General features: G+C 38.4%; 2 protein-coding genes and 1 long non-coding RNA gene across 3 annotated transcripts; 2 read left to right on the top strand and 1 right to left on the bottom strand.

The window, feature by feature from the left end:
* Positions 1-736: 736 nt before the first annotated feature.
* On the bottom strand, positions 737-1,786 carry LOC141429977 (integrator complex subunit 15; the record flags this gene model as incomplete). The annotated part of the gene is given in 4 exon segments (XM_074090505.1): positions 737-991; positions 1,215-1,418; positions 1,421-1,506; positions 1,605-1,786. Coding segments are annotated over 4 exon segments (633 nt in total), but the record flags the coding sequence as incomplete, so codon positions are not given.
* Positions 1,787-2,198: 412 nt separating this feature from the next.
* On the top strand, positions 2,199-9,447 carry Clp (Cleavage and polyadenylation specificity factor subunit 4). The gene is made up of 4 exons (XM_074090619.1): positions 2,199-2,415; positions 2,528-2,804; positions 5,289-5,529; positions 6,879-9,447. Exons 1-4 carry the CDS (start codon positions 2,313-2,315, stop codon positions 7,167-7,169), a joined length of 912 nt encoding a protein of 303 aa, XP_073946720.1. The 5' UTR covers positions 2,199-2,312; the 3' UTR covers positions 7,170-9,447.
* Positions 9,448-9,480: 33 nt separating this feature from the next.
* On the top strand, positions 9,481-11,591 carry LOC141430077 (uncharacterized). Its single transcript, XR_012451610.1, has 2 exons — positions 9,481-9,645; positions 10,815-11,591. It is a non-coding gene; the product is annotated as an uncharacterized lncRNA (long non-coding RNA).
* Positions 11,592-13,118: the final 1,527 nt, after the last annotated feature.

The following is a 13,118-nucleotide window of genomic DNA, read 5'->3' as shown; positions in this document are numbered from 1 at the left end:
TTATCATGCCGTGCATTATCATCCCGTACCGAACTAGCAGGAAACCAATAATGTACACGCAATAATGTACGACGTGATAATCCGAAGCATTATGTCTTCCGATTATCATGCCGCTTACGATTCCGTGATTGAAATAACAAAAATACCTAACGAAGGGCGAGAGCGGCGAGCGGCTCGCACGCCCTCGCCCTTCAACCTAACCCAGCCGGGTCGGATCTGCTCCGACTATATCGATCTCGCTCGCTGCGCTTGAACGATCCGCGGCGAAAAATGTCTATTCATTCGAATTGATTGGATTCAGATTATCACGTCGCACATTATCACTACGTAGATTACAGCGCGCGCAATATTTTGTACGCCCTGATAATGCACGACCATGATAATGTACAGCACATTATTAGTACGTCGTACATGATTGCGCGTACATTCCGAGTTGTACGTTATTGTTTCCCATTGTAGGCTCTGTGAAACTAAGTGAAAAAAAGAATAAAACAAAAATGATACAATACCAAATCGTATTATGTATTCAGTTCCGTATAAGTTCAAATCATAAAAATTATACTTCAATGTCATAAATTAAAGTAGAATATTATCAGTTTGACAAAAAAAAACACTTAAAACTATACAATCATCACAATTTGGCAGTATATGATTGCTGAATCTGAATGGCCCATATCAAAAACCTCAACACTCTAAACCGCCGCAGTATAGGCAACAAATAATAATATTTACCCACCCAGGAAGTGATGACTTCCAACAAATTCTTAGGCGGCAACTTCCTCACACCTTGAACTTCTTGCATATACAATTCTGTAACAGCTGTTATGAAGTTGGCTACAAACTGCGGAGCGCTGGCAGCTAAAGACTTCAGTGCAGCTTGGTTGCATGTGTTTAGATGGAAGTGGTCTCGTATTATGTTTTCGACTAGTTGAAGCGATAGCGGGGAAGAACAGCCCATTTGTTGCAGCCAAACACCCACTGCTAGCAACACCTGTGGAGTATGATTGTTGGAAATTGGCTTAAAGGATTTAGCATTCACACTACAAAATGTTATTAAAAAATATATTATTAATTTTGATATATTACGTCCATTTGTAAAATAAAGTTGAAGAAAATAGTATCAGTGAATTTGTGGTGGGCCCTATTTAAAATTTAAGCTAGTTTAGCATTTCTTAAATATCAGTACAATAGCAAAAATTACGATATTTCGTTACCGGAGTGCTAGAAGCCGACACAGCCATGCTGGCGAGTATACTCAGTATCTTTAGCCTCTTCTGAGTGTCGGCACCGCCGAAAAGAGACAAAAATATTGTGTTCTTCGTTGTTTCATTGGTACAGCTGGACAGATAGTCACAGATCACATCGATAAGCTGCAATTCTTGGAGCGGATTGAGACCTCTTCTTTCGCCGCGCGTGTCGATTCACAAAAAACAAATTCAGATATTATTTCCAAAGCTATGTCTAGTTGTTTACTACTAGGAGCAGAACGGCCGACCAATAATTGCTCTGAAATGCACAAGGTAAATGAAAGGAATTTAATAAGTATTCAATAAAACAATGTAAACAACAAGGGCCACAACACACAGGAAAGTGAAGAATTTAACCTGTTCTAATGAGTGCTTCTTTAGCACATGCTGGGAATTCATATTTCCGTAATGTATGCTTTAGATCTGATATAGACATATTGGCCATTTAATTATAACATATATACGACACCATAACACAAAATTAGAACGCTAGCGAAAAGCAATGCGAATTCAATTCAATTGAATTTTGTGCAATGCAATTGACGTTTGAGTTTGAGTCGTTTGACAGATGACAGACAACTTGACGTCCATGAAGTGTATTTTTTTTCAAAATTATTTCACCACGATTTCTCATTTCTGAACTGAACTTTGTGTTTGTTATAAGTTGAGTTGGTTCTATGGACAAGAATACCGCGCCATTATTTCCCGAGCGTTTCAAGCTTTATTTCAATCTCTGGCTGTATTTAGCTATAAGATTTAGCTGTATCCACTGTATCTTGTAATTTGATTGATCCTTCACAAAAAAAAAAAATTAAAATACTGGCAGCATATAAATTTTCTAAAAAGAGATAAAAAACAAGCATAGATGGATGAACTGTCTTCAGTTCAAAGATCAGTGTAAATTCTCCAGTATCTATATAATGTTCCTTGCTTCGTTCTATCTTGTTTATACTCTCTAAGTGTCAAATAATTGTCAACGCTGCATTGAAATTGCACAGCACAGCGTATGTACGAGAATAAAGTTGTAGTTTTATCAATACAAATAGGCTTAGTTTAACACTTCAAATGGAGGTCATAGTAGCTAACGTAGACCATATTAAATTCGACATAGATTTTGCTTTGGATGAGCAATATGGAGCTCTACCACTACCTTTTCCCGGGATGGACAGTAAGTGCCAATTTACACTTAATAATCCTTGATTTACTCAAAACCATGCTTGTAAATCATAATCTATTTTAAGAGGAGCCAGTTTGTCTTACTATTCATGTTTAATTTACAGAATCTACGGCAGCGGTATGCGAATTTTACAGTCAGCAAGGAGGATGTACTAATGGCCCGCAATGCCCTTATAGACATGTCCGCGGCGACCGTACCGTAGTGTGTAAGCATTGGCTGCGAGGCCTCTGCAAGAAGGGCGACCAGTGCGAGTTCCTGCACGAGTATGACATGTCTAAGATGCCTGAGTGCTACTTCTATGCCCGCTTCAACGCGTGCCACAATAAAGAATGCCCGTTTCTCCATATAGACCCGGAAAGCAAGATTAAGGACTGCCCTTGGTAAGCAATTCTTTTAATGTCACATTTCAGAGATACTTGAGTATGGTTGTACTAACAAATTCCGTGTTCTATGAATATCTCAAACAGTGGCATAGTGTGAACATTTTTGTGAAGTAAGTGGGAGAGAAACATGATGTTAGGTCTATCTTTCGATGCAATACCTTACAGCATGGGCGTACCCACTTACAACTTAGGGATCTTTAAAAAACGAGCCTACCAATTCCTTAAAGGGTCGGCAATGCACCTGTGATTCCCCTCGTGTTGCGGGTGTCCATGGGCGACGGTGATCGCTCTCCATCAGGTGACCCGTCTGCTTGTTTGCCCCCTCGTTTTATAAAAAAAAAAAAAAAACAATTTCTGGGCCAGGGGGGGCAAATCAAATTTTATTAGCAACTAGTCAAATAAATAAACATAATTATCAACAACAGTAGATAGTTAGTAGGGAGGTAAACAAAATTCAGGGGGGGGCAGCTGCCCCTCCTTGCCCCCCCCTGCCTTACAGTTAACATGCAAAACTGGCACATCTACTTGCCATTGCATTTTATGAAAAAACAAATTAGGCAACCTGTTGAGTTGTTATGGAGGGCTCCACTCCACTTATATCCATGAATCATAACCAATTACAATTACCACACACCTTGTGCAGATGCAGGGTAGCAGTAGCAAGGTAGTAGGTAATTGTTCTCAGATCATGGACATGTCAAATGTTTGTAAGATATTCTATTAGCAAGCATGCTTACGAGACGAGCTGTGAAGAAATTGGCTTATAACTGTGACAACTCCTAACATTTTGTGGATTCGAAAAAATCGTACTTTTAAAAAGCAACCCAGGAGTAATTGCAATGGCAACAAGGTACACTTAAAAGTAGATTAACCAACTTGTGTTAACCAGTAAGTGGTTAAAAAAATCATTTGTGATACAGCACCTGATCTATGGACTTTGGAAAAAATAAAAATATTTATTCATGACAACATGAAATAAAAAAAAATGTGTATGTGCATGTCACAAATTTTGGGAGCTCATTACCTAGTTAGCAACCCTTCAGCCATCACCGCCTTTAAAACATGTATGTATGTATGTAAACTCTTTATTGTACAAAATAAGTAAACAAACACAATTGACAAACAATTAACTGAAACATTTTTAATAATTCTATCAATGAATTCGTGGATATATTGCTTAGGCACACAAACTTATTTTTTTACAGATTCAAGAACCATATCCAGTAGTATATAATTTGATTTTAATTTCATCTTGATCCATTTACACTGCATAAATTCTGGTGACTGACTGATGGACAGACTGCCAACTAAAACAACAACCAACCAGACATACCTAACACAACAAGACGGACTTATAAGTATAACAACTTGAGGTATGAAACCCTAAAAAATATGACATGAAACATTATTTTTTATTTTGCTTGTTAGTGCATAATATGTAATGTTGTTAGGTGTCCCACTTTTATTTATTTGGTGGCATAGTTCTTTCCTTTTTTATTACTTTAATTTGGAACATTTTAACCCAAACTACATACTTCTGTGAAAGTTTTTTTTCTCTTGCTTATTTCACATCCCAGTTCTGTGCAGAAATGTTTCTGTTGCTCCACTCTCTGCTATTAAATGTGACACTTATTAGATTAAAAGACCGGCCACACTAGCCTCCGCGCAGCGTCGCGACGGTGCGACGCCAGCGCTGGGCGGCTGCCGAACGCGCAGCTTTTCCACCAGAGCTGCAGAGATGTGCGAGGATTTTTTGCGAGGAATATGTTCTTCATAAACCAATACAATCGATTCATTTACCTTGCCCCGCTCCGCTCAGCTGTTTCCACCAGAGATGTGCTGTGCGATGATATGTAAATGAAATGTTTCTATTGGTTAATGAAAAACACATCCCTCGCACATTATTGGTGGAAATGCTGCTTTACGCAGCGCTGAAGGCTTTGTGCATTATACCAGTCCGCAAAACACGCTCGCACGACGACGGCGCTCGAAAGACTAGTACTAAATTTACAATATGGTACAAAACCACTTCGACGATTGAAAGGAGAAATTGACTAAGCAACATTTTTTTTAAATACCTATGAGTTATATACATATTCGTAATCAGAAAATTTTTCTCTGTCGTTTGAGCTGTGTCAAAATTTTCACCAAAATGTCGCCAATTATAAGTAATAAGTATAGTCAATTTCTCCTTTCAACTGTCGACTTGAAAGTTGAAATTGTTAAAAATATTATGCATTTTTAAATTAATCCGTCATAGGTAAAAACATAAAACTATGATTCATTTTGTGGTAGCACATCTAAATTCGTAGAGTCTGGAAAAGGGTTAATTGAAACAAGAATTCTTCTTGGCAATGATAGTCTTTCCAAAAGCGCTGGTAGTATAAAAAAGTGACACGTAAACGTTTACACATAAACATAGGCATAACTGTTCAGGATCAAAAGGTACACTGCCTTTGATTTTAATAAATCCGTTCCCAGGTACGACCGAGGCTTCTGTCGGCACGGGCCGCACTGCCGACACCGGCACGTGCGCCGCGTGCTGTGCACTAACTACTTGGCTGGCTTCTGCCCCGACGGGCTGGCCTGCAAGTACATGCACCCACGCTTCGAGCTGCCCGCGCCGCCTGAACAGACCAAGGACGCCAAGCGGCTGCCTGTCTGCCATTACTGCTCCGAAGTCGGACATAAGGCGTCGTCGTGTAACAAGATACCTCCTGAAGTAAGTAGAATTCATGTGGAAAAAAAATGGCCAGGAGCGTGTCGGACACGTCCAAGATAGGATCCCGTAGCCATTACGAAAAACTCAAGTAATATTTTTCTAAGGATTTCGTATTGTGTAGGTACCTACGGAATCTTCAAAGCTTATATTTTATACCTTGTTATATTTACTCTTATTAAACTTCTAATAATTCTCAAGCAATCTTAGCCGTTATAAGTTTCCTTGTAAATTTGATGTACTTTCTACCATCCTGTATTTTTATTTTTTGCCAACTAAAAAGTTGAATATTTCTCAAATAGATTACTGAATCGAATTGAGAAACCCAATGCTTTTAAAAGACCTATCAATAATCAACTATCAACAATACCCCACACTAGTGATGTAACGAATATTCGCATTCGCATATTTTATATTCATATGGGAGATACCCTAAAAAAGAATTTTAAATTTTTTTATTTTACCATTTTGTCGGCGTGAATGATATCTATATCTATGCCAAATTACAGCTTTTTAGTACTAACGTTCTCTGAGCTTAGCCGCGGACGGACAGACATGGCGAAACTATAAGGGTTCCCAGTTGACTACGGAACCCTAAAAAATCCTCCAACCCTCTCTCGTAATAAGCTCCAGGGAGTTAAGGACTTGCAGCCGAGTTTTCTAGCTGGCGAGAGCCCGGCACTGTCTTGTCTGGGCCCTCCCGTTCAAATCGTCCATAATGGATTTACACGCCGCCATCTATCAAGCTCCTCAATAAAATTTAAAAACTAAAATCAAGTAAATAAAAGCAAGGACCATGTCTTTGGCTCTCAAGGCGACTCACTCCAGAAAAAAAAGAAGTACTTGGAAAGTCTTCTACTTAACACTTTTCGTGGCATAGTGCTGTATAATTATTTATTCCAAACATAAGTTTTCTCGACTCTGAAAAGTGATCTGATTCACTAAATTATTAAATCCAGGAGCCTTATTGTCTAACATACTTGGAATCACAATTATTTTCACCACTTCTTTCTGTCATACGGCATAAAACGAGGATAGAAAGAGACGGTGAAAGTTTTGACGTTTCGACAATACGGCCGCAGCTTCAATATCGGTACCGACTTCTCTTATCGACTCTGAATTCTTTATTGACTCCAACTACTTTACTGTGGCAAATTCTAAGTTCCGACTCTAGAGAATAAGTGTCGTAATGACTCTTCTGAACGTGTGACTCACTTCGGATTTACTTCCGAAATTAGCGTCATGCCATCCCTCTTCCGCTCCTACTAAATGCACTATACGAAGTTCTAATTTCGAACTTGTCACCTGCTGTACCAATATTTACAATAACTGATTTTCATTTACAATTACAGCAAAGGGAAGCAGCGCAACGGCAAGAAGAAGCCAGATACAGAGCCCTCGGCTACATCAAGCCGGCCAACGAGCACGAGAACAACGAGAGTCCCCAGCGGGGCCCGAGAATGATGCACAAGCCCCTCGAAGAAGTCACCTGCTTCAAGTGTGGCACTAAGGGGCACTACGCCAACAAGTGCCCGAAGGGTCACCTCGCCTTCCTCTCCAGCCAGAACCAGAATCTGAACCCGAACAGCCACCAAAACCAAAACTACCACCAAAACCATCACCAGTTTAAAAAGCCCAACTAGTATAAATATGTGAAGCCAAATTGATTGGCTTCCTAAAGACAGTGTTTGTTAATATGGCTAAGAATAGGTATTTTATGCAGCCACTATAAGGCTGTGTTTCCACCAGAGATGTACGTAGATGTGTTTGTCATGAACCAATAGAAACTCTTCATTTTCCTATCCTCCCTCCGCCGAGCTGAGCTCTGCAAGGATAGGTAAATAAACCGTTTCTATTGCTTCATGACAAACATTCCTCGCAAAATAGCCTCGCAATCTCTGGTGGTAACGCAGACTAATGCCAGGGATACTGGGTTTAAATTGTTTGGTTTTTCTGTTCCTCAACTGTCAAATTTGTGTTTCTGTTTTTTTTTTTATTATTCGACTGGATGGAAAACGAGCAAGTGGGTCTCCTGATGGTAAAAGATCACCACCGCCCATAAACATCTGCAACACCAGGGGTATTGCAGACGCGTTTCCAACCTAGAGGCCTAAGATGGGATACCTTACGTGCCAGAAGTTTCACCGCCTCGCATGTTTGCATTAATTTTAGTTTTAATAGTAAAGATGCATGCAACGCGGGAAATGGTTAAAAAAATAGCGGGTGTAGCGTCAGTAGCGCTGTGATCGAGTTCGATTGGTCATTGTTGGCAGTTTATGGTTCCCTATGATAATCCCATGTACTGGTTTGGGTACTGGCTAGTTTATCTCTGTCTGTGTCTGTCACCCTGAATGTCTATTGACACTAAAGCCGTTTCATTAATGAATTTCTGTCGTCAAGGAACAGCTATAAGGCCGCACAAGTAAATAAACCTTTTTAAATACGTTAAAAATAGAAGACTACTCTCAGTTATGAATAATAGTGCTTCGATAAATGTTCGTCAGATTTTTCTGACAACATGTACCTAATGGCAAAAAAGATAGTATTCAATTAAAAATTATTTGTACACAGACTCTGTAGTCTGTGGTTTTTTTACTTCTGCGGCTGCTTTATATGACTAAGATTAGTAGGTATTAAGTATTTTTAAGATATAAAACAAATAAAAGAAGACAGTTTATCTGAAATCGATAGTTTATCGTTACTTACTGACTGATCAACGCGCAGCTCAAACTGCTGGACGGCTTGCGGTATAATTTGGCTCGCAGAGTTATAACAACATAGGCGTCTGCTAAGAAAGAACTTTGTAAAATTCAGGCCCTAAGGGGATGAATCGGGGGTCCAAATTTTGTGTAGAGAATCAAAATTAGATGACCCTTATTTTATTCTTGTTGCCGCGTAATTTGGTGGTTTTGTCACCAAAGACAGAAAGAATATTTTACATAAAGTTCTTCAGTGAACTAAGCTTCCGCGGGCAATAGTGTTAAATTTATTTATGTTAGTGAAGAGACAATATTTAACGTAGTTTTCATTGCCTGTAGTCTGTAGTCCAAAGCAATGAAAACGTGTCAGATTCCTTGCAAAGCTACATCTGACAAGTTTTCATTGATCTGATCACAAACGTAAATTGATTACTGTTTCATTTTATTCAACAGTTTCATTCAACTCAACCTTTTACTCGCAGCTTCATACACATGAATCATTAGATCTGCCCATTGTAAAGCCCTGTTTAGATCTGCAAGTAAAATCGTTCAAGTTACATTACATTATATAATTTTTACAACATTCATCATCATCATCATCTCAGCCGTAGGACGTTCACTGTTGGACATAGGCCTCCCCCACAGACCTCCAGTTGCTTCGGTTGGCAGCGGCTTGCATCCACCGTGAACCCGCGGCTTTAACCAGGTCATCCGTCCATCACGCTGGTGGACGTCCTACGCTGCGCTTGCCGATCCGCGGTCTCCATCGAGAACTTTTCGGCCCCAACGGCCATCCGCTCTTGTCTTGTCTTTTACAACATTGTGAGGCGGTAAAGCGAAAGAGTTTGAATTGGTCAATCGAGCAGCGCAATGCAATGCAAATACACGATTTTTCCCGGGGTTATGATGATTTAAACACTTGTCCCACTGCAGTCAAGGAAGCGATTAGCTATCGGCTCTCGCCCACAAGCGAACAATAGTTATTTGTGTCACAAGGGAGCAAAATGGTGTATTTACGGCGAGGGCGTACATTAACTGTAGCGAAGTATTCTACAATAGAATCCTGAGCGTAGCGAGGGATTCTAAAGTAGAATCCTGAGCGTAATGAAGGATTCAAGGGTTAACGCCCAAGATGTAAATAATTTTGCTCCCGAGTGGCTCATACAACTTTTCACACCGAGCATTAAGAAACTTAAAAAAACACTACATATTATTAAAGAACAACCAGCATAGAAATATGTGGCGAGGCTTTAACAATTATCAACTTCAAAAAATGGCATTTGCAATAAAACACTTAGAAAAGCCTTGAACAGAAAAGTTGCACTTTGCTCCCTCTCGTCAGGGAGGAAAAGTTACTTTTCTGAAGGAAGGGTGTGAAATATATATAAATCCCGTGTAAAATAAATACCTACCTACATAAGTAATAGTACAGTCACGTCTAAAATATGTATACCAACAAAATTGAAAAAATATGTAGCCACACATTTATCATAAATATGTATCTATTCCTGACACAAAAATTGTATTCATTAAACTGTTTCAGTATTATGTAATCACAAAATGCTTCAGAAGTTGCATACTTAAATAAATTCCATTAAATGTATCCCCTCGTAGCAAAATAAGTATACATGAATGGGTTCCATATACATATAACCACAACCAATTTGGCAAATATTTGTATAGCGCCGTTTGATTCATAAATATGTATCCCAGACTGCAGCAACAAACCTTGTCTGACTGCAAATAGAATCGTAAGTTGTATATTTAACTGATTTGACAATTCACGAACACAGTGCGGACTTGTCACTGCATACGTCTATCTCACGATTTTCTATGACGCACTTGACAGTCCTTGATTGAATTTACTTGTAATATTGAGTTATTCAGTTAGGGTCATCTCAGAAGGTGCACTAAGCATTTTTTTGTTTTTATTTTAATTATATGTTAATTGTTATGGTAGAGCCGCATGTAGCGTGATACCGGAACAGACAGAGTTACTTCAATTCAACACTCCATAGTAAAAAAACAAAAGTCGCTTTTTTTGTCTGTACGCTTAGATCTTTCAAAACTACGCAACGGATTTGATGCGGTTTTCAACAAATAAATAGTGTGATTCACGGTGGTCTATGTATACCGTAACCGTGTTGTGCCGGAACGGGTCACCAGTATATAATATTATTTTAATGGAGTATGATTCGTAGTATGTATGTCCCTGCCCGCATGCAGGTTACGAAAGAGACAGACATGTAATCTTAACAAAACAGTAATTCTTCAAAACGAATCAAAATATCAAATCGTGTTTACATATTTATGAATAAACGGCGTATACAAATATTTGCCAAATTGGTGTGGTTATAGTATATGGAACCCATTCATGTATACTTATTTTTGCCTACGAGGTGGATACATTAAATGGAATTATTTAAGTATGCAACTTTCTGAAGCATTTTGTGATTTACATAATACTGAAAAAGTTTAATGAATACAATTTTTTGGTGTCAGTAATAGATAAATATTTTGATACAATGTATGACTACATATTATGCAACCTTGTTTTTGTATACATATTTTTAGACGTGACTGTACTAGGTAATAGTACATCTCGGGCTGTTTACATTGTGGGACTACTGACTGTGGGAGCGACAAGAGCTATCAAAAATATAACTCGCTGGCAGTTAGCACTCACGCCGTGAACACAACGTATGTAATCTATATTACACACTCGCTCCTCGACTCGATGCACACTTAAGAGCTTTTATACCTGGTAAGCTGGCAACGTTGCATTTTTGTTAGTTTTTCTCGAGTATTCCATAAAAATTGAATGAAAATTAATAATTTTGTCTGATAGAACACTTCTTAATGTATAAGTTAATGTGTCTACTCCAATAATTATTCGTTATAGACTTTTATTTTCTTTAAAAACCGGTCATAAACTTTAATTCGTTTTTAAGGAATATAAAAGTCTATAATTATTGTAGACACATTAACTTATATATTAAGAAGTGTTCTATCAACATTTTTAATTTTCATTCAATTTTTATGGAATAATCGAGAAAAACTAACAAAAATGCAACGTTGCCAGCTCAGCAGTTATAAACGCTCTTAACTCTATTTTGTATCTAGTTTGTTATGTAGCTCTACTTGCTTCACATTCATCGTCGGCTGTGGGACAAGTGCCGTATGACGCGTCAAAGTCTCTGCATATAGAACTACCGCTGTACTGTAAATAAATGTGATGAAAAAATTACAATAGCTATTAACTATTAACACATAAGTAATACAAATCCGAAATAATTGAACTAAACCTTTTTATGCAAAATGAAATGGTAGTCTTCCTTCCTCGTGTAAATAAACTGTCGAAATGTTTTTTGTTTTATTCTTGGTTCAGCACTTTATATTTTTCGTTAATAATAAAACAATAGCAAATCAGCGTTGATAGTGTAAAGGAAACTGAATCACGTACCAGTGTGGAAACTTTTCATAATCAATTTTTCTGCGATTTCTTCGGCAAATTCATATAATGGTATCGAAAATACAAACTGAGACATGGATGCACAGAAAAACCAGAAAAAGAGACCAGCGCTGGGAATCGAACCCAGGTCCTCAGCAATGAGGGCTATCGCGTATGAATTCACCACTAGAGGCGCTAGTGTAGCGTGAGGTCTCCGAAATGTCAAATCTCTTAGTTTTTGGGTGAGCTACGCGGGTTTATTTATAATTGGAATAATATTGTGAATATTTGCAATATCTGAAATTAATTAGGCAAATATGCGTTCCGGGGCAATGAATGTCTGTGTTTGAGACAGTTTTATCTTCGGAAACCTTTGTCCTCCCCTTTTTCCGAACAAAACGGGGACTATGCAAACACTGTGGCATGCTCGATATTTTTATGGTACGGTTTTAGGGTGTATTAAATATGATTTTAATCAACTTGTTTACACGCCCGTAATAACAGACTTTGAAAGCTATACTTAAGGTGACGCATCGCTAAACAATTAATCGAAAACAGAGCGTTTGTACCCCGCAACCCGCTCACACCCCCTCTACTTTTTACGCGGCTTGCGTGTCACAGTCGACCGTATGTTACACTGACAGCGCCTAGACAGCGCGCTAAAACAGACAGAGACGTCTTAGAGTTGCCCTTACAACTTTTTTTTAGTTTTTTTGCAAATAGCAGTAGGTAATGAAATCACGAGTATTTTTAACTGACTTCAAAAAAAGGAGGAGGTTATCAATTCGGTTGTATTTTCTTTTTTTATGTTTGTTATCTTCAGAACTCCGTCATTCGTCTAGTAATGCTTTCAATTAGGTCCCATATGCACCAAATCAGGATCTGATGATCGGATCCTAAGGAAATCGAGGGAAGTCTTCAAATATTGTAGGGACACCTATGGTAATTTCGATATCTTTAGTAGTAACTTGTGCATTTGCTCTTGAAAATCTTCATTTCGTGAAGTGGAACTGATGATGAAGACCACATTTGACCAACCGAGCTACTACTCGATAACAAGTACCTCACAGGTTGAATTTCAATGACTTTAACACAGTTGCTAAGCAATTTAAGTTAATCGTAATGCATATGGTGAAATGGAACGGGTGACGATGCACCAGGACTCCTCAATAATCAAAGTCTCTGCATCGGAAAAAAGCAATTTTTTGTAAAAGGTGACGAGCAGTTGACATTAAACTATTGTATCTTAGATCTTTTACACTGAAAGGCGTGAAAAAAAAATATAACGAAAAATTGAACTGACTACAAAAAAACCATGAAAATAATTTTATACCATTCTGAAGTCGGTGCCTCAGCACGAGCCAGCAGGAGTAATTGAAGCCCAATATACGCGTATAGTATGTAGGTGAGGTAGACGACTATATAGGTCCACTCCTGCTGGC

Source organism: Choristoneura fumiferana, chromosome 8 (assembly GCF_025370935.1).
Source record: "Choristoneura fumiferana chromosome 8, NRCan_CFum_1, whole genome shotgun sequence".
Taxonomy (NCBI): domain Eukaryota; kingdom Metazoa; phylum Arthropoda; class Insecta; order Lepidoptera; family Tortricidae; genus Choristoneura; species Choristoneura fumiferana.
The sequence above is the reverse complement of the archived record's forward strand: the minus strand, read 5'-3'. Positions and strand labels throughout refer to the sequence as shown.